This window comes from Perognathus longimembris, chromosome 1 (genome assembly GCF_023159225.1).
Source record: "Perognathus longimembris pacificus isolate PPM17 chromosome 1, ASM2315922v1, whole genome shotgun sequence".
NCBI lineage: Eukaryota > Metazoa > Chordata > Mammalia > Rodentia > Heteromyidae > Perognathus > Perognathus longimembris.
The window spans coordinates 103,063,943-103,085,362 of NC_063161.1; the positions used below are offsets into that span (position 1 = coordinate 103,063,943).

The 21,420-nt window shown below is 35.5% G+C and overlaps 1 protein-coding gene across 1 annotated transcript; it reads right to left on the reverse strand.

Annotated features, from left to right (window-relative positions):
- Positions 1–218: 218 nt before the first annotated feature.
- LOC125352409 (vomeronasal type-2 receptor 116-like) lies at positions 219–15,278 on the reverse strand. Its single transcript, XM_048347499.1, has 7 exons — positions 15,208–15,278; positions 13,879–14,025; positions 8,483–8,771; positions 7,296–8,102; positions 6,097–6,324; positions 5,518–5,641; positions 219–1,141 (listed from the first exon to the last, which is right to left on the reverse strand). Exons 1-7 carry the CDS (start codon positions 15,276–15,278, stop codon positions 219–221), a joined length of 2,589 nt encoding a protein of 862 aa, XP_048203456.1.
- Positions 15,279–21,420: the final 6,142 nt, after the last annotated feature.

Consider the following 21,420-nt stretch of genomic DNA (forward strand, 5'->3'; position numbering starts at 1 on the left):
GCAAATATTTATTCAAAATAACTATATTAGAATAATAATATTTAATTGTGACCACCACTCAGTAAACTCATAAAAAATAACTTCATAAATCTAGGAAAGTGAGTAAAAATCTATTGTTCTTTGAAATATTTTCCTAGATGAAAACTTAATTCTGATGAGAAAAGAAGTAGAGATGTACATCAGAGGCTCTGAGATTTTAGAGAGACTTACATTTAATATTAAGCTGGCTTCTTTCTCCCAGAATGTGTTTTGCCCCTGATACCAGGCAGAGAATTTTTCTCTGGCCTTAACAAGATGATGTAGCACTTAGGGGCAAAGATGCAACCTAGCAGCCCAGCACCAGAGGCCAAGATAGAGAAGACCTCCACAGCCACAATGGTCTTCCCCTTGGTGCTATGGTAGACAGGCAGGAAGGTAACCCAGACACTACAGAACAACAACATACTGAAGGTCAGGAACTTGGCCTCATTGAAGGTGTCAGGCAGGTTCCTGGCCAAGAAAGCCACAGTGAAGCTTGTCAGGGCCAGAGAGCCCAGGTATCCCAGAACACAGTAGAAGGCAGTGGCTGAGCCTTTGTTGCATAAGATGATGATGTGGCCATGTTCAGAGTGTGGATCTGTGTCAATGAAAGGGGGAGATGTCCCCAGCCAGATTCCACAGAGAGTGAGTTGGATCAGCGTACAGATGGGAATGATGAAGTTAGGCATTCCTGACACCAGACACTGCCGAATCCTATTCCCTGAAGAAGTGATAGAGAAGGCCAAAACCACAGTAATAGTTTTGGCCAAAACAGTGGAAACAGCCACAGTGAACACCACTGCAAACATGGTCTGCTGGAGGATACATGCGGTTGTGCTTGGATGTCCAATGAAAAGCAAGGAGCAAAGAAAACAGCAGTTGAGGGACAGGAGCAAGATGTAGCTGAGGGTTCGGTTGTTGGCCTTGACAATGGGAGTGTGATTGTGCCTCACAAAAACCCCAGTAATAGCAGCTGTGAGTGTAGAGAGGCTCAGAGCTAAGCAGACCAAGGCCATCCCCAAGAAGTCTCTATAATCCAGAAAGCTCTCAGATTTTAGCAGGCAGAGAGTTTTCTCTGTGTTGGCATACTGATGATCTGGACACTTCACACACTGCTCCACATCTGGCAAGGAGTGGGAATTGGCATCAATTGTGCAGTACTTTCCTTTCACTCTAGCCCTTCCCTTAAACAGATTAAATTGTCTAGTTTTACCTAATGTTCCTTATTGCTGCTTTTTAAAGCAAGGTATACATTCTATAGAGCATGCAATTCAGAAGGAGTCCTGCTAATTTTTTCCACTCACTTTTCTTGTTTTTCAGTATTTTCATGAAAGCATTTTTCATTATCAAAATGTGGAAATATGAGTCTACTTCACCTAATTAACACTCCATATGTATTAATCTGTGCAATTCCTTCAGAAACTATACATTTATAAGCAATGAATATATTGTATGTTGGACTTAAATATGTAAATTTCAGAGAAAGACATACAATCAATAATCCTTGTTATCCTCTCTAGATTTCCCCACCTAATCACAATTTGAACTTTTCTCATAAAACATTATGGAATTTGATGGACACTGCATTGACTCACTACCCCAACTTTAGAAATAGTGGAATTTTAAATGTAAGTCTTCTGATCCAATATAGCTTTATATCTACAATTATTTCTACCCTCTTTTAGTTTTAAATCAATTTCTAAAATAAATAAAGTCTATCACAACAATATTTTTCCTCTTAATATTTCTTATTTTAACATGTACTAAATAATATTTTTAAAATAGACTTAATAACTTATGATTGTGAGATAGAATAAATAAATCATTTCTGAACACTATACTCTTCAGTCTCTAGAATTTGAAATTTTTCTAGTAACCACAAAGACTAGATGACAAAATTATCATGTACATTCATTTCTACTTAATGTGCCCTTTAATTTGCTTTGTCCACAATGCTGCATTTTTCTAATAACCACAAAGACTAGATGACAAAATTATCATGTACATTCATTTCTACTTAATGTGCCCTTTAATTTGCTTTGTCCACAATGCTGCATTGTCCAGCAGTCTAGCATACTATTTTGTTAAAAACGGTCCTCTTTAATACTGTTATTCTCATTCATGCTTCAGTGCAGATCTACAGATGTGATGCTTGCTTTGTTATAATATAATTCCAGAATTAATTTTCTTTAGTTCTTGTTTTTAGTTTTCTTTTGATTTATACTAATTGGTTAATGGTGCATTCATAAAATTTCACACAGGCTTTACTGAATGATGCACAGTAAATAGCATGTTTACATATAAACAAGATTTTACATTACTGTCTAAGGAAAGTTAAATCCAACCCACCTCCAAAATTCTTCAAATAAAAATTCAAACTAAAATTTCTTCAATTTGGAGTCTTCTATTATTCCATATGAACTTTTGGATTGCTTCCTCTATTTCATCAAAAACCATGCTAGAGTAATATCAACATCAAACTTCAAACTCTATTAAAAGGCTGTAATAATAAAAAACATTTTGTACTGGCACAAGAATAGGCCCGAGGAGCAATTTAATAGAACTGAAGACCTAGAAATGGACTCTCAGACCTATGCCACCTTAATCTTCAATATGGGAGCCAAAAAAAAAAAAATAGAATGGAAGAAATGCAGCCTCTTCAACAAATGGTGCTGGCAAAACTGTTTAAATGCCTGTAGAAAACTAAAGATCCTTATATATCACCCTCCACCAGACCAATTCCAAATGGATCAAAGACTTTGAGATAAAAGCAGATACTCTAAAAACGTTACAGGAAGGAATAGGAGAAACACTGGGGCTCCTTGGCACAGGTCAAAACTTTCTTAATAAAGACCCCAAAACACAACAAATCAAAGAAAGGCATTAAAATGCAAAGCTTCTGCATGGCAAAGCACATAGCTAGCAAGATAAACAGAAAGCCCACAGATTGGAACAAGATCTTCACTAGCCATACCAGAGACAAGGGCCTCATATCTAAAGTATACTTTGAACTCAAAATATTAAATCCCCCAAACAAATCCTCAAAGAAACAACTGCACCAATAATAAGTGGGCTAAAGACTTAAAGAGAGACTCCTCTGAAGAAGAAATAAAATGACCAATAGACACATGAAGAAATGTTCAATGTCTCTGGACATGAAAGAAATGCAAATCAAAACAACATTGAGATCCCACCTCACCACAGTTAGAATGGCTATTGTCAAGAAATCTAGTAACAACAGATACTCTCAGGGATGTGGCCAAAAGATAACCCTATGACACTGTTGGTGGGAGTGTAAACTTTTCAACCACTCAGGAAAGCAGTAGGGACATTCCTCAAAAGACTAAACACAGAGTTCCCCTATGACCCAGGAATCTCACTTCTGGACATTTACCCAAATTACCACAAACAAGGCTCCACTAAAGCTACCAGGAAAACCCTGTCCATGGCAGCATTATTTACCATAGCTAAAATACGGAACCAACCCAGATGCCTGTAAGTAGATGAATGGATCAAGAACTATAGTATATATATATATACACAATGTAATTCTATGCTTCCATCAGAAAGAATGACATTACCCCCATTCATAAGGAAATGGAAAGGCTTGGAAAAAATCATATTAAGTGAAGTAAGCCAGACCCAAAGAAACATAGATTCTATGTTTTTCCTTATTTGTAACAATTAGTATATGTCTAGGATAGTCCTAGCAGAGGATCACATAACCTTAATAATTGTGTACAAATGATCCTATAAGATGATGTTAAGCAAAATAATCTCCAAGATATGGAAAAAAGAGGCTTCCCTTTGTTGCTGATATTTTTAATGTAAAATGTGATTTTTTTTTCAGTATGATTTATCCACTGTTGCCACTGTATTTGATTTTGGCACCCTGGGTATTGTGTATACATTTATCTGAATTAGGGAAGGGAAGGGGAACGGAGACAGAACAAAGCGTGAACCAAAGCAAGAGTGATACTCACAAGAAAATATGGTGGAAGTGACCTGTACAACTTGTCGGGGAGGGTGGGGGGAGGCGGGGGAGATTGGGAAAAAGGGAAAGTGGGAGAAATATGAGGGATAGAGTAACAAGTTTGACAAGAAATGCATTCATTACTCTACCTATGTAACTATAACCCCTCTGTACATTACTCTGACAATAAAATTAAATTAAAATTTAAAATATACTCAGAATAGCGACAATATATGTTTTATTCTCTTTTTTAGCATAGGGTTGCAGAAAGGTGTATTTCTTAAGATATAATGCTTATGTTAATGACAAAAAACAACATGTTAGTTCTAAGAGAAGAAGAAATTGGAAATATGCTTGTCATAAGCTATTTGTGCATAAAATATTCAGGTAAATTGGCTGCATTCCATATTATGTTTCAATTCATAATATAGTACAAAATTTGGTAGGATACCCTATAATGGATTAAAGTAAAATTTTGATAAATGATAAAGGAAACTAGAAGATGCTCAATTAGTGAAGACTGTAGTAGTTCAACAGTGATTACTATAAGAACTGGTAGTACTAGCCTGAAAAATATGCAGAGCAGAAGTGTTGAAAGTTTATTTTGTGCCTTACCCTGAATTCTGTGAACATATTTATTCTCTGATCACTTAGGTTTCTATCTAAAAATTTTATACTTTAAATGTGGAACATATGTATTAGTCTGTGGGCAACTTTGCCATTTCAGTAAATTTTCATTCTAAACTAATTCCAATCAACACTCAAACTTTTGTGCACAACTCTTTGACATCCACACAAGTTTGTGAATAATATAGCTTACATTCCACATATTCCTCTATGCATACATTCATTAAAGTCTAAATCAAAGTCTCAAATTTCTTTTAATCTATGTTTTCCTTCTTAAATACCTGACAATGAAAAAAAGACAATGGAACCAATAATTAGAAATTTCAAATAAGAGGGAGGGGGTATGAAGGACAAGGTAACAAACAGTACAAGAAATGTATCCAATGCCTAATGTATGAAACTGTAACCTCTCTGTACATCAGTTTGATAATAAAAATTTTAAAAAAAGAAATTTCAAATAAGAAAATCATATCATATAGCACAAAAAATCCTACTTCTCATTAAACACCTTTCTGACATCAACAGCAATATGGGCTTGTAGGAATTCAGAATTGTATAAGATGCACTTGTCAAAGAAGACTAAAGCAGTTAATATGGCAGAAGACTTGTCCTCCACAATTTATTGTGCCAAATTACAGATAAAGTGTTAACATGTTACTTGGTGGAAAAAATATTGCATACTTGGAAATTGGACCACAAATGTTAACCAAATCTTTAATCCCTCGTAATGTGTTGTGCCTTTTCTGGCAGAATTATTATCCTTTACAGCATATAAACTTCTACCTAATAAAAGGAAGACTTTTGTCTCTACATACTGCTGTAGATCATTCCTATTGATTAGCATGGATTGAGAAACACTAAGAAAATGTAGAGACTGTCTCTAAGACTTACACACTTACCTGTCTTGTTAGAAATCTCATTCTCAGGGCAAGGGATACAATAAAAGCAACAGACAGGCTTTCCCTCGAGGGGGCATTTTCTTAACCCAGGATGACAACTCATACTGCAGCCAGACATGGGAGTCTAAAAGGCAGATTAGAGTTGAAGATAAACAGATGATCCTCTTAAGATAGGAAACTATCTACCAGGACAGATGCAAAAGAATCTGGCCAACTGACCACAGTTGAAACAAGAAACTGTGAATAAAACTAAACATCCTATATTCTAAATTGACTTTCAAGGGCATTTTTTACAGTGATTTAGAACTGTGTACTACAGATTATATATATATATATATATATATATATATATATATATATATATATATTTGGAATTCTTAATAGATAAATTTTGGAATGGATTCGGCAGATAAATATGCTCCTTGTTCTCCGATTAATTATTTAATAATAAATGTTCTGAATTGGAAGTCAGTAACTCACAATGAAGTAACTATCAATGAAGACAAGAGGAATAAACTCTAACAAGATATTTTATTCATTTATTCATACTTCACATCATTATTGTGTGATTCAACCAACCTCTGTAAATAGTGTGGGCCATTCTATCATATCTTCAGATAGTGATAATTGATGATCAAGTGGTTCATAGGAAGAAAACTTTCCCACTTTCACCACTTGCCTAAGACCTTCTGGAAAATTCAAAAAGTTCACAATGTCATACTCTGCCACCAATTTCTTTGGCTCATTCAAAATCACTTGGTCTCCAGCAGGATTCTTGAAATGGATGTTCTTCAGAAATGGGTGGAGCTAAAAGAGATGAATCAACTCATGGTGAAGTTAGTGGAGAGTTCCCACAGCAAACTGGAAGAACGAATAAGTGTTTCATTGACTTTCATTTCTGCTTCACTCTTCATCTGAAACAGAATAATGTAGCAGTACAACTGAATATCTCTGGAGAGCTAATATAAAATAATGCTTGTCATTCCTAAAACTCAAATTATTATCTAAGGTAATATTTCAATATTAAATATCTAGCATATTCACCCAAGTAAACACAAATGATACAGAGTCAATTGTGTGGTTAAAGAGGTACAGAAATTTCATTTATGAGTATCTCCAGAGTCTACTTCTGTGACGTAGTTATTAATAACTAACTGAATTGGAATAAAATTATTTCACTGATGTAAAGTATAAATAATTGGAAACAAAATATTTAGGTAAACAAAATTTTGGTTATTCTTTGCTTGTAATAAATTAGAATAGAAAATGAGTTAGGACAAAATTGAAAGCATTCACACTAAGGATATTGCAGAACTAGTGGAAAAGGAATAAAAATTATTGTTATCACTAATTTCTTTTCAGGTGAAAGTTTACAGATTTTTAAAGTGATATTACAAAGAAGCTGGATGGTATTGGCACACAACTATAATCCAAACTTCTTAGGAGGCAGGTATCTGAGGATCACATCTTGAAGCCAGCCCATGCAAGAAATTTCTTGAGACACTAAGATCCAGTTACCTACCAAAAATTCAGAAGTGGGGTTGTTGCTCAAGTGACAGATTGCTGGACTTGAGCAAAAGAAAAGCCTAGGCTCTAAGTTCAACCCCAAGGACTGTCACCAAAAAACAAGAACAAAAATCTTCACAGATAGGTATGCTTAAGAAAAATCTTCTCTTTGTCTTTAATATAGCTCTATTCACCACCCAGTTTGATTGAACAATTCCCTTTTATAGTGTTAGTTGGCTCATGGTATTTGCTTGCCAAAGGAAACACTTTACCTGTGAAGGGGAAAAATCAAGTTTTTTCCCATTTCCCAATGCCTGTGCCTCTACTCGATCAATAACCATCTCATGAAGAGCTTGAGCCACAGCATACACAGCATTGTATATATTGTAACTCTCTTCCAACATGACCATGTCAAAAAGGTACCTTGGCAACCATTCCAATGAGGCATTGGTTGGACAGTTCTTCCAAGTTACACAGCTAGACTCAGAAAAGGTGCAATTAAAAGATCGAATCCACACCAAAGCAAGGTAATAGTCTTCTGGATATTTTGATGGGTTCACTGTTTTGATAAAATTGTTGAATCCAGACATCTCTGCATGGTGGTGTGAGAAAATAAGAGGTGCATGGAATGTATTTAACAAAAAGTATCTCATTACAAATATTAATGTACTGAGTGAGTTTATGATCCAGACTTTTCCTTCAGTTAAATATCTGCCTATACCGTTCAATAAACTTATCAAGAAGTCATTGTCACCATAAACAACAATCACATTTGCCAGTGAATTCTTAATTTTGCGATGAAATGATAAATCTTCTACTGGATTTTGAAAGAAGTCAAGTTCTACCATGTGTTCAAATGCTGTACAGACTCTGTGCTTGTTCATCTCTTCTCTCAATTGGAGAAGTATTCTCAAACCATTCTCGTCTTCTGAGATCAAAAGACCCACCCAGTTCCAGCTGAAATGAACCATCAAGGAAACCATGGCAAAAGCTAGAGATGTGTCCTTGGGGGCCATCTGATAGACAGAAGGAAATGTGTGATGGTCACTCAGGACAGGATCAAAACGCCCAAAGTTAAGCTAGAAAGAAAAGAAAATCAGAAAGTGAGGAATTGGATTGACATAAGCCAAATCATCAGTCATGATTTGCCCTAAGTAACACCTAGAATTTTAGAAAAGGATTGTTTATCCCAGTTTCAATGTCATCATCCAATTCCAAAAGATGATGAAGAATATGAATGAAGTAGAACAGACAGAAATACTCCTGTGCCCTGCTATAGCCTGGCCTTCTTCTTTACACTAAACTAAACTCATATGGATATCTCACCAAGGTAGTTTCTTAACATTGTTGTGACTCATTTTGAGTTTTTCTTATTCAACTTTGCTTCAAATTCCTCAAAACCTTGAGAATAGCATGAAATAGTCATGGTTTGATTTCTGAGCATCCCTCCTGTTCTTACCTGTGGAAATCTGTAGAGGTCTAACAATGTTGCACACTGGGAAGAGATAGTGCCTGATGGTCCAGTCAGTGCTACTGCAGTCTGACTCTCTCTCTTGCAGATATAATTAACAAACAGATCCTTCCCAGTGAGGCTAGCCACAAGATTCCTAAAAAGCATCATGTTTCTTTGTCCAAATGAATAGGTAGTAAATCCCAGAGTCATGTTGGGCAAAAGATAAGGATTTTTATTGATTTCTTCAACAGCAAAAGCCAGGACTAAAATAAGCTGGTAGTTGTTGAAGTTATAGCTGCATAGAAAATACAGACATATCTTCAAATATATGCATTGATTTATGGGAATAAATGTTTGTTTAGCAAAAACATTAATATATTGGACCATACCCCCAATGATGTCAAATTAGTATTTGAGTTTTATGCACATAATTCACATTGAGTGAGATCAAGAAGCTGTTTTTCACAAATGAGATTCATATTCTTGTAAAAGAACAAAGAGATATTCCATTTCCCCTCTCTCCAATAAGGAATAAACAATGGATGGTTGTTTTTGAAACATGAAACATTGTCTCATAACACCAAAATATTTCATATTTGAAGCTTGCTCTTCTAACCTACAAATAGTGAAGTAAATCTTATTATCAGGTTGAAGTTGATTCTCTTTGGTTCTATTGTAGGATAATCTTACTCAGAGAATGTCTTATTTGTGATAGAGAAAAGAAAACAGAGCAAGATAACATGCAAGAATGATCTTCTCATACAAGGCAGATTAAAGAAAACAACCACAACAACAAAAGAACAGGAGCAAAGGTTTCAAGCAGCTTATAAAAGTCTCAATTACTGAAACAAGAGAAAATACTTTGGTTTCCCTTCAGATTATATAAATCTTTCATCTTTTACTAAAACAAAGGGAAATTAGATGCACTGACAAATAGAAAAGGAACTAATTTTCCTTATTTTCTGCATTCAAATTTAAGTACCCCTATATGGATGAAAAATACTGTTAACTTCAGGTTAAATGCAGTATATAAGTCTACCGTGGAGCTGCCCATAGCTGGGAAATGTCACAGCATCATTTCTGTCATGCAAGTACTGTTAGACTGAATTTCTAAATTGCTGGCATACCAGTGGCTTAGAAAGTGCCTCCTTAGTCCCTTGGCAATGGTGAATAAAACATCAGGTATTAGAAGTCACTTTCTTGGAAAGGAGGTATGAAAAGAAACTCAGATTATTCTCAAAACAAATTTTCTTAGGACTTCATAATTGAGAAATAGTATTCAGTGAAATTGAAGGTGTTAAAAACAACAGGAAAAATTCAGTACTGGAAAACACATCTTTTCCATAATCATATTAAGGAAAATTAAAAATGAAAAATATTGAGAAAAATTTTAGTTGTTCAAGTTTCTAACCCTTCTTATAGCAGTAAATTCATTTGTTTTATTCCTTAAGCAGATACCATAAACGCACCATATGGTGCTATCTTTCTCTCATTGGATGGATATTTACTGAGCAGGAGGAATTTATTGAACAACACTATTTTTAAATATTAAAGGTGAAAAGTAGACCTCCAAAAACATGCCAAAATTATACTGATGACTATACCCCACTGCAGAAGAGCTTTACAAAGATGATGAAGAAATCACAATACTAGGACCCAGAATGGACTATATTGTAATAGATGAACACAAGAGGGATAAAAATTAAGCTTGTTCAATATATCAAATGAATAAGTTTTGAAATTAAAGAAACAGAAATGAAAGAACAAACACTTCTTAAATAAAAGAGAGAAAAAACACCAAAACTGAAGTAATTGAACCTATGTCTTCATACAATAAATTGGAAAAGTAAATGTTGTTAAAAATTTCATAGCAATGAAAATTATCCACATATTCATGAAGTCCATATCAAAATATGAGGATAATTCACAGGAATAAAAAACAATAAAAAATTGTAACTGAAACATTCTTTGAATGGCCAAAGCTATGTGTAATAAACAATTAATAACTGAGAGTATGGCAATACAAGATTTCAAATTTACCAGTGTCATAGTACAATTTAAAAATAGACCAGTAAAAGACAGACACAGGTGTGTCTTTGTCTGGCCTATGCTCTTAACTAATAGAGAGGTTGAAATGTGAGAAATATGGCTCTATGGATCTAGCCTTTGTAGAAAAGAATTGCATGACTATTGTAACTAAAAACATTATTAAAAGTAAAAGCTGTCACTTCATCAGCAGAAAGAACAGAAAAATGGAATGTCCAAAAAGAAACCCATAGGGGCTGGGGATATAGCCTAGTGGCAAGAGTGCCTGCCTCGGATACACGAGGCCCTAGGTTCAATTCCCCAGCACCACATATACAGAAAACGGCCAGAAGCGGCGCTGTGGCTCAAGTGGCAGAGTGCTAGCCTTGAGCGGGAAGAAGCCAGGGACAGTGCTCAGGCCCTGAGTCCAAGGCCCAGGACTGGCCAAAAAAAAAAAAAGAAACCCATGTAATTGTAGTCATGTGAATATTGAACACAGCTTCTACTACTGAAAGTAATAATGGCATGTTTAACATTCGTTTGCTCTGAAAATACAGATATCCACATGGCAAACACTCAAATCTCACTGCAAACTTTGCCTAATAAGATAGAGATTCAAAGTTGCTTACAGATCTTAACAGGATATTTGAAATTGAGAAAACATAGCAGAAATATTTCAAGAAGTAGACACATAAGAACAATAAATACCAAGAACTGACTGGAGAAAGTGATATGGCTCCTGTAGTGTGGTCTATTCATTTTCAGAGCTCAGGATTAGCACACATAACAAAACACCTTTCCCAATAATAGTACAACGACAACAAAAACATATATTTATTCAAAACAGTTTTGTATGTTCATGCCAAACTTATTTATTGGTTTCTGCAAACGGGACAATTTTCGGAAACTAACTCACAATGATAAGTGAAAATGTAATTATTGTTAAAAAAAATACTTGGGTTGGGTAAAATGACCATTGAGTTGGTAGATACATAATAATTAAGAAACAATAGAAAATGAGCAAATAATCTTGGTTTGTATCTAAAAGTGTAACCATCAGATTATGACTTCTAAAAGTAGCAGAAAAATAATCAAATATTCAATTTGTAAATTACAGTGAAGAATATAATATTTTAATAATATATGGTCCCATTTTCTATTTATTTTGGGGAGTAAATGACATCTGAATCATTTCTTGGGTTAAAGTTAAGATCAGAAGACATATCTGATATTGCAGAGTTTGAAATAAAACAGTTTTTAAAAATAAGACATATACAAAAACATAAGGCCAATTAAAATAAAACTTTAAAAATGTCTGCAAGTATATATTTAGAAAAGATAACATTGAAAAATTTCTCTTGAAATGCAATTCTACTTTAAAATAACAAAAATAACATACAAAACAGAGATATTGATACACATTTGTGGCCTAAGGTATCTATGAAGTCACATGCTCAACGGACCATCGAAATGGGAAAGGTTTGAAAAAAAATACTCTAAGTGTATGCAGTAGCACATTTCCAAGTCCTGAAATTGTTTGTCCAAATGCTGATTTTATTAGTGAATTGAAATACTTTGATGAGACCCTAACAATGTTTGTCTAATGGATGAATCAGCAAAGAAGAGAAAAATCTGAGGTAATAAAGACTGTATTCTGTCAGTACAAATAGGATTTCCGAGAGACACAGGATCTGTACAGAGCCACTTCAGAGCCAATGTTCTCCCTGAATAGAGCAATTTGGAAAAGACAGCACAAATCAGGCCCCACAGCCTCACTTTGTATCTCCTAAGCCCTAAAATACAGGATCTCCTAGACTACTATCACATATAAGGGGAAGCAAAGAATGCTGCCTTAGCAAACCTGATGCCCATGAAAGAACATGGTCAGTTCTGCATCTCTCAGTCAGTCTATGCCAAAACCACATCAATGAAATCCACTGTGATAAATTTAATAAATGAATGATTGTGTTTGTTACCCTACAGGTTTAATTCTGTGAGGATATAAAAAGAAAATATGTGGCTTGATTATGAACTCTGTTAAATCATTTCAGCCAATATCTGAGAGGCATCATTTTCTTCCAGTACTATCTCCTCATACATCAATTTATATTCTGAGCTCTTAATAAAAGTTCTTTTGGCCATGTTGTAACAAAGAGTTACCACACATTTTTTCATTCATTGCTAAACATCATTACATTGGTCCAAATAATTACTGGAAAGCCTTCATTGAGAAAACGTGATTGATCATTTTTAGTCATCAGCAGACAAAAATTATTACTGAAAGATGTCAGACCAGACTCCACTGACATTTACACACAGAGCTTGAAGATCTGAAAGTAGCTGAGAAGCATGCATCATCAGGAAATACAAGCTTCAATGTTTACCATTAATACATGGGAAAATTGGGTAAGCACAGATAATGTTGGTACAGAGAACAATAAGCAAAGACTTGGGTATAGCACGTGAGAAAGGTTCAGACATCCTCTACAGCAGAGAAGAGGCCATCTTTGTTCTCAAATGTGAGCAGGTACCACAGGCAAAGTTTGACTTACCACAGTTGGAAAGGGATGCAAGCAATCAAGGTTCCAGAGAATACATTACATTCAAATAGAACTGTAATGACACTGCTAGATAGTCCTAAATTCTTCCTTATGGATTTATACATGTAATCCCCTATTGTAGCCTCAGATGTATAATATATACATACTGAGAATGGGTATGTACAAGTGAAAAAGAATGAAAGTTATGGATGAAAAATCACCCATAATGTCTCCCTTCTGCTGGATTGACCTTTGATACATGGAGCACCAATGACATGAAGTTCTGACCCTGAACATATTTTAAATATTAATTGAATCTGTCCAATAAGAATCCTGACTGATGGAGATTAGAAATCGAATTTACTGAAGAAAGTATCTACCTCTTGAATGTGGGAATATATATGTTCCTGTAATTTGTTAGTTCAAAAGTCATGCCAATGGGTTTTTCAAGTAACATTATTTGATTCTTGAAATGACACATGACAGGCAATGTAGAGCATTTACAGCGAGGAGAGTTTTCAGCCTGGAAAAGAAAGTTAAAGAAAAATAGAGGTGACACTGTTTGATTGGGAGTGTACTCATTACCTGATTTATGTAACATCAACTCTCTGTACATCACTTTTACAACAAAATTTTTTAAAACAGAAAAATAGAATTGTATCATCCCCTTTGAAAACAGAAAAGTACTCATCAGAGAGACACAAACTAACATAAAGCTATTTCTAGAGAAAAGGTACAAAGTAGCAAATGGTAGCAAATCCAGAGAGCATTACAACAAAAGTTCTGCTCAGACTAAAATCAAACAGGGAATAAACATTTCATTCAGAAGTCACTTACTTCACCTCAAAAGAGTAATCCCAGGATCTGTGGAAGGAATGTTTTATTTCCATGAACTGGAGAGGGAAAAACCCAGCAATGAACACATCTCCATTGATATGTGCAGTGTACTTCTTCTGGAGCAAGCATTCATTTACATTGAGGGAGCTGACAAGAAAGGGAAGTTGTAGGACAACCAATGTAAAAATCAAAGGAAAGATCACAGAATGGTCTGTAAACCCCATTTGTGAACAAATGTCTGCTGTAGTATTCAAAAAAGAGGTAAATATATCAGGGATATGTGAATATATGAGTGTGATTGTATTGTCTGGGATTTCCACTCTGCCCCCTGTTTCTTTCAGCATAGCCTGCTCCATTTCCCTGGACAAATGCTGCGTTCTCTCATCCCTTGGGCTCTGCATCTGAGGTCCCATCTCCAAGTCAAAAACATGAGATGCAAAATATTTTGATATTTCCTTCTGTACTCCCAGGTGCCATGATTTAATCCAAGACCAAACTATGTAAGGCTCCAGAGATGAGCTTGAGTTTATTAGATTTGGCCCTAAGGTAGTGTTGAGAAACTTTCTGAATAAACCCTCTTGAGATTGTGTAAAAGTTCTGAATCAAAGTTGTCATGTGAGTTTCAAGGAAAAATGGCCAGAAAATGTTATGAAAATAAAGGCCTTACCATTTTCATTGAGCATCACAGCTCCATAACCAACGATGAGGGTAAAACCTAGCACACCCATGGATAAATGCAGTAAGAGAACATTGATGGTATGAGCCATGCTTTTTTATGAGGCTGTGTAATATTCCTTTTTCTTGGCCCCCAAAACAACGACAATAGTATGAAAGAAACTCTAGATCCTACCACTCTAAATACTTTGCACACACAATTCATGAAAAGACCTTCATGCACATGGATCATGAAGAAATAAAGAAAAAATTGTATGTAATGCCGTTCTTTTGGCAAATTGCTAAAGTATGGCCACCCATAATCTTACCATGTTCAAGGGAAAAAATGAGAATCATGATATAAATAGGGGATTCTCCCGTATAATAAGGTCTGAAGCTGGTTCTTGTATTATGCCACATACCACACACTCCAAGATGTTATAAATTAGTTCTAGAAACTGATTAGCCTTTTAATATTTGTTTTACAACTGAATTCTTCATATTTTGCTCATGCTTTCTCTAAAATAACTGCAAGTTAAGAAGGGAAATTACTTATATTGAGGTAAACAATAATACTGTTTGACAGCCTCTAAACATTAGACTGAGAGACCCCACTTTGGGATTTTATTCACCTTGTTCTACTAGCCTGCTTAGATACTTTTCATGATGACATACCTGGAATTAAGACAATACGTTACTTCTAGATTACTGCGATTACTGCCAAAATGATCATGAAGATTCACCATCTTTTTTTTTTCTTTTCATCAATTGTGAGGATTGAACTCTGGGCTTGGGCACTATCCTTGAGCTCTTCAGCACAAGGCTAGTGCTCTACCACTTGAGGTACAATGCCACTTCTGGTTTTCTGGTGGTTAGTTGGAGATAAGAATCTCACAGACTTTCTGCCCAGTCTAGCTTCAAATTGTAGTTCTCAGATCTCAGCCTCACAAGTTACTAGGATTACAAGCATGAGCCACTGGCACCCAATCAATTCCTGCTGTATCATTTACTTTAGAATGCAAATGAAACATTACCATCATAATCATGATAAACACATGATTACAGATAACAATTTGTTATTTTATCACATACAAGTGGAGGATGAGGAGTCCATGGTCTTTTGTGTATACATATTTGTAAAATGTATTTAGAATGTATATATGTCTATAAGGTACACACATAAATAATGTATATGTTTATGTAAGGTATACATACAAGTATAAAGTACCCAATAAATATTGTTTGAAAAAGTGGAAAGAGGGAGGAGGTAAAGAAGAATATAGATTGCTTTAATTGGTTCAGAGTTAACCACATTCTTGTCTAAAGATATCATTGGGCTATGCTCTTATAGTACATACCCATGATAGTTCATAGTATTATAATTGTATTAAAATATAATTTATATTTTGCTCCTGTCTTTGGGATAAATACTATTTATAGTTAAAATATAATAAGCAGTCTGGTCACCATGGTGGTTTTCTATACAGTACATTCTCTTCCCTATAGATATCTTATGTTTCAATTTTACATGTCTTGGTGCCTCACGTAAAACTCACCACTATTCTTTGTTTGTTTTTTAACTGATAATCCTTCATTTGTCAAGAAAGTGTTATAGTTGTAATTGTATTGTATATGCTTCTGATTTGTCTTCCTTCACTTAGGAAAGCATGCTTAACTTTTGTTCTATGTCTTTTCATGGCCTTTTCTATGTTTTTTCATTTATTTTATTGCTGGATAAAATTCCTTTGCAGATATGTTGCTCTGTGAATATCCAGTATCTGTCAAAAGCTGCATGATCAGGTCCATGCTATTGCTTAAACGTGAGGTAATATGTGTCACCTCTGCTTGTTCTTAGTTTTGTCATCATAAATTTACAATTAATTTATGTAAATGAGTGAAATTTCTAGAGGAGATTTAATTTTATGTAAAATTGCAGACTTGTGTTCTAACCTGCCTATACTTTTTCATTCTTATCATCAGTAAATGTAGTTCCTATTGCTGTAAAAATTCAAGCAAATAATGTTCAGATACTAATTAATCTTATGTGTATACAATGTCTTATTGTTTTAAGTGATTTCATATGAAATTTTTATATACTTTGTCAAGTTTTATTTCAGATATTTCCCCTATTACTCAGATTGGGTTCTCTTATTGCTTTTAATTTTTAAATCCTTGTTTAATAAGCAAACGAAGTGCATTCTAGAAAAATTAACATAGCAAATATCACAAAATATTTCACTCAACACCAGCAGAAAAAATGTAATATATTTTTATTATCCTTAATTCATTGTACAAACGAGTTGACATTTAACAAAACACTTTATGGATACAGTGAATCTTGATCAATATCATCCCTTTATTCACCAAAAAAATATTTTTGTTCATATCAGCAGAAGTAATGACTTATAAGTAAGTCAAAGAACAAATAGAAAAATAAAATATCAAACTCATTCATAAATTGTCCTTAAGCACAATGCAATAGAGCTCATCAATACAAAACATGAAAAAATAATTGTTTACTGAAACACACATGTGGGATAATATAATCAACATATTTGGAAAATAAAAAACCAAAAAAGAATCTCTATTAGCAATGACTCAGATAAATGTGTGATAAAAAGAAATCATGTTTTCTAATTAGACATAAATTACTTGACCTTGATGAAATGTTTCAAATTATGAATAAAACATAATAAAATCCAGACATGTATATGACATGAAAAATGAATCATTTGGTTATAGTTTATTAAAAACTAAGGAAAAGTAATGGGTGAGTTGCATGCAGAAAAATATCTATTGTTCATATATGAACACTCCAAACACTGTATCTTGTAATTCAACATCTTCCCACATAAATATGAGTTTATTCATAACATATAAGCACCTGATTTCAAATTCAGTATGATAATGAAAGTGTGCCAAACTAGACTCAAGAATATTGGGAAAATGTTAAGGGTTAATAGAAAAGCTCAAGTAGTTGAGAAAATATAATACATGTAACAATACCAATAGACAGAAATTATCAAGAGGAAAAATATTCATGAAATATATGAGAAGTCACAGCCATACAATGATGAATTGGTAAGACTTCAAAATATATAAAGTTCTGAAGATATAAATGAGAAAGCAGAGGGAAACAGTGAAGAGGACTAGAAAATACAGGAACAATTAATAATGATCAGCTTAAGTAGAGACTAGTTTCGGTAACAAAGAATACGTCCCCTCCCCCCCGAAAGAAAATTCAAGTGTAAATGCCATGGAATGTACATGCAAGTCCTAGTGAATATCATGCAACGAGGAAAATCAGTAAGAGTCATTCATTGGAAATTGACCAAGTTTGAATAAGTTCTAATAGGAAAATGGTACATGGTTTGCTTAGAAACCCTATTCATTGTACAAAAATTTCGTGTTTCACATGAGGAGAGTTTATTCCTCCTACAACATGCTTTGTGTGTGATCCTAAGCACAGAATTTCTACCCTACCTTAAAAGATGATGGAGCACTTAGAAGCAAAAATGTACACTAGGAGTCCTGCCCTGGAGGCCAGGATGGAAAACACTTCCACAGATAGTATAACCTAACCTTTGGTATTGTGGTAGACAGGCAGGAAGGTGACCCAGACACTGGAAAATACCAGCATACTGAAGGTCAGGAACTGGCTTCATTGAAGATGTCAGGCAGCTTCCTGGCCAAGAAAACTACAGTAAAGCTTGCCAGGGCCAGGAGCCCAGGGAGCCCAGGGAGCCCAGGACACAGTAGAAGGCAGTGGCTGAGCCTTTGCTGCACAGGATGATGATCTGGCCATGATTAGAGTGTGAATCAGTGTCGATAAATGGGGTGAAATTCCTAGCCAGATTCCACAGAGGGTCAGTTGAATGAGGATGCAGATGGGAATGATGAAGTGCTCCTAACACCAGTAATTGTCACATACTGTTTCCTGAATAACTCACAGTGAAAACCAGAAACACAGTAAGAGTTTAAGCTAAGGCAGTGGAAGCAGCCTCAGTGAACAGAGCCCTTAATGTGGTCTGCTGAAGGATACACATGGCTATGTTGGTATGTCCAGTGAAGAGCAAGGTTCAGAGAAAACAACAGTAACTGGGATGAGCAAGATGTTGCTGAGGGGCTGCTTATTGTCCTTGACATTGGGATATCAATGACCTTGACAAAGATGTCAGCTGCTAGTGCTGAGAAGCAAATCTCCGTGCTGACAAGAGCAATCTCCAGGGGTCTCCATAAACCAGAAAGCTCTAAGCTTTTGCAGACAGAATTTTCTCTCTGCATTGTCATATTGATGATCTGGACATCTCACACAGTGTTCCATATCTGGTGAAGAGGGGAATATTACTTCTGTTCAGAATTTTCCTTTCTCTTCAGCCCTACCCTGACAGCAGCTTGTTTAGCTAGATCTACCAGATTATTCTGCTCTAAAGAAACATAAAATAAATCTACTCAGTATACAAATACAGGTGAATCCTCACCATATTCTCCTAATTTATCACCTTATTTTTCTGACCTGTTCATAACAGTATTTCACATGATCCAAATCAGAAAGGTAAACTAACCCTAATAATTTAAAAAGCCACTTGTGATAGTTTGTGTTAAAGTTTCTGAAAATTGTATACATGTCAATTGGCAGATAATTTCTTAAGATCAAGAGAAATTGAGAATAACAAGAAGACCATTCATTCCCTCTAGTCCTGTTCTCTCGCACATATTACTTTTTGCCTGGCTAAACTCTATCTCCTTCCATGTAGAGATCCTGGGCCTATCTGCCCCTCTGTGTGGTCCTCTATCACCCTCAACGCATATCCTCTGGCCAGTAGGAATTAACTGTGGAGGTGAGGTCCATGTACAGCCTCTGTCAGCGTGTGGTTGCGAGAAGCCCTCCCCTTCCCTATACCTACCAAGGAAGCAAGGAATGCGTGTACTCTCAGAGAAGCTTTAGAGAGCATTCTGTTTATTCAGGGGAGGGGCTCACAGTCTTATAGCAGTAATGACGCATGAAGGAGAGGGACTGGCCAGGTGCTAGCGATAGGCTAATGAGCTTGTCCATCACGGAGATGTCATGGAACTTCCCGCAGAGGCTCAGCCTCTTGGGTCAGCCAGTACCATCACGACACACACATGCTCTCTGCCGAGAGGCGGGGCTAGTTTGGCATCTCTTCCGGCAGAACCCAGAAGGAAGTGGGATGGGCCAGCGGCCAGCCACCCCAGGTCTTAAAGGAATAGCCATCCCCTACAACTTTTCACCACAAACTTATTTAAATTTTCAAATTTGAGTCATACTTTAAAACATTTTGTAAAATTAAATTTGTAAGATGCCCATTTTATTAATTTATTTAAACCTCTTCCTTTCATTCTTTTATGAATTTTCTAGTTCGTTATCAATTGTTTTATTCCTAATATTTTATATTTTAAAATGTAGTATATGGACTGTGAATATGGCTTAGCGATAAGAGTACTTGCCTAGCATGCATGAAGCTCTAGGTTCAAATCCTCAGCACCACATAAACAGAAAAGCCAGAAGTAGCGCTGTGGCTCAAGTGGTAGAGTGCTACCCTTGAGCCAAATGAAATCAGGGACAGTGCTCAGGCCTGAGTCCAAGTCCCAGGACTGGCAAAAAAAAAGTAATATATGTCATCATTTAGCAAATGCCCTTCCTGATGGCTTAAGATTTGGATGTGGACTCCAAATAGATCAAAGACCTCTAGGTAAGATCAGATACCCTGAAAATATAATAGGAAGGGATAAGGGATATGTTAGGACTCCTTGGCACAGGTTGAAATTCCTAAATAAAGATCCAAAAACACAACAAATCAAAGAAAGGATGGATAAATGGGATGCCCTAAATTGCTGACCTTCTGCATGGCAAAAGACATAGAGAGCAAGATAAACAGATACCCACAGATTGGGAGAAGATTTTCACTAGTTGTTAACCAGACAAGGACTTCATATCAAAATTATATCTACAACTCAAAAAATGAAACTCTTCAATAACAAATCCACAAGAAACAACCACCCCACTAATAAGTTAGCTAAAGAATTTCCAAGAAGCTTCTCTGGAGAGGAAATAGGACTGGCCAATAGACTCATAGAGAAATGTTCAATATCTCTGGCCATAAAAAATGATACTTAAAACCACATTAAGATTCCACCTCACACCAGTTAGAATGGCCACTATCAATAAAACAAATAATAGTAGATACTGGCAGGGATAGGGTCAAATGGGAACACTACTACACTATTGGTGCCGACGTAAACTGGTTGAACCACTCTGAAAAGCCATATGGAGGGTCCATAAAAGACTAAACATAGAACTACTTTATGAGCAATCCCACTTCTGGGCATTTACCTAAACAAACACAAAGCCACACTAAATGAACTATGTTCATTGCAGCATTATTTACCATAGCTAAGATGTGGACCCAACCCAGATGCCCCTCAGTAGATGAGTGAATCAAAAAAATGTGATAAACACACACACACACACACACACACACACACACACACACACACACACACTGGAATTCTATGCTTCCATCAGAAATAATGACATCACCTTCTTTTTAAGGAAATGGAAAACTTGGGAAAAAAATCATACTAAGAGAAGACAGACCCAAAGAAATATAGGCTCCATGGTTCCCTCATTTGTAGTAATTAGTATACATCTAGGATAGTCCTAGCAGAGAAGCACAGTTGCTCAATAACTATATAGTTATGTCTACAAAAAATGACGCAAACTGAAATAAACTCCAAGATATCGAAGGGGATATTTTGCTATTGTTTGTAATGTACTGTGTGAAGTTATATCTTTTTTTTCCTTTGGATTTCCCCTGTTGTCACTGTTTCTTATTTTGATACCCTGTGTAATCACTACCTTATGTA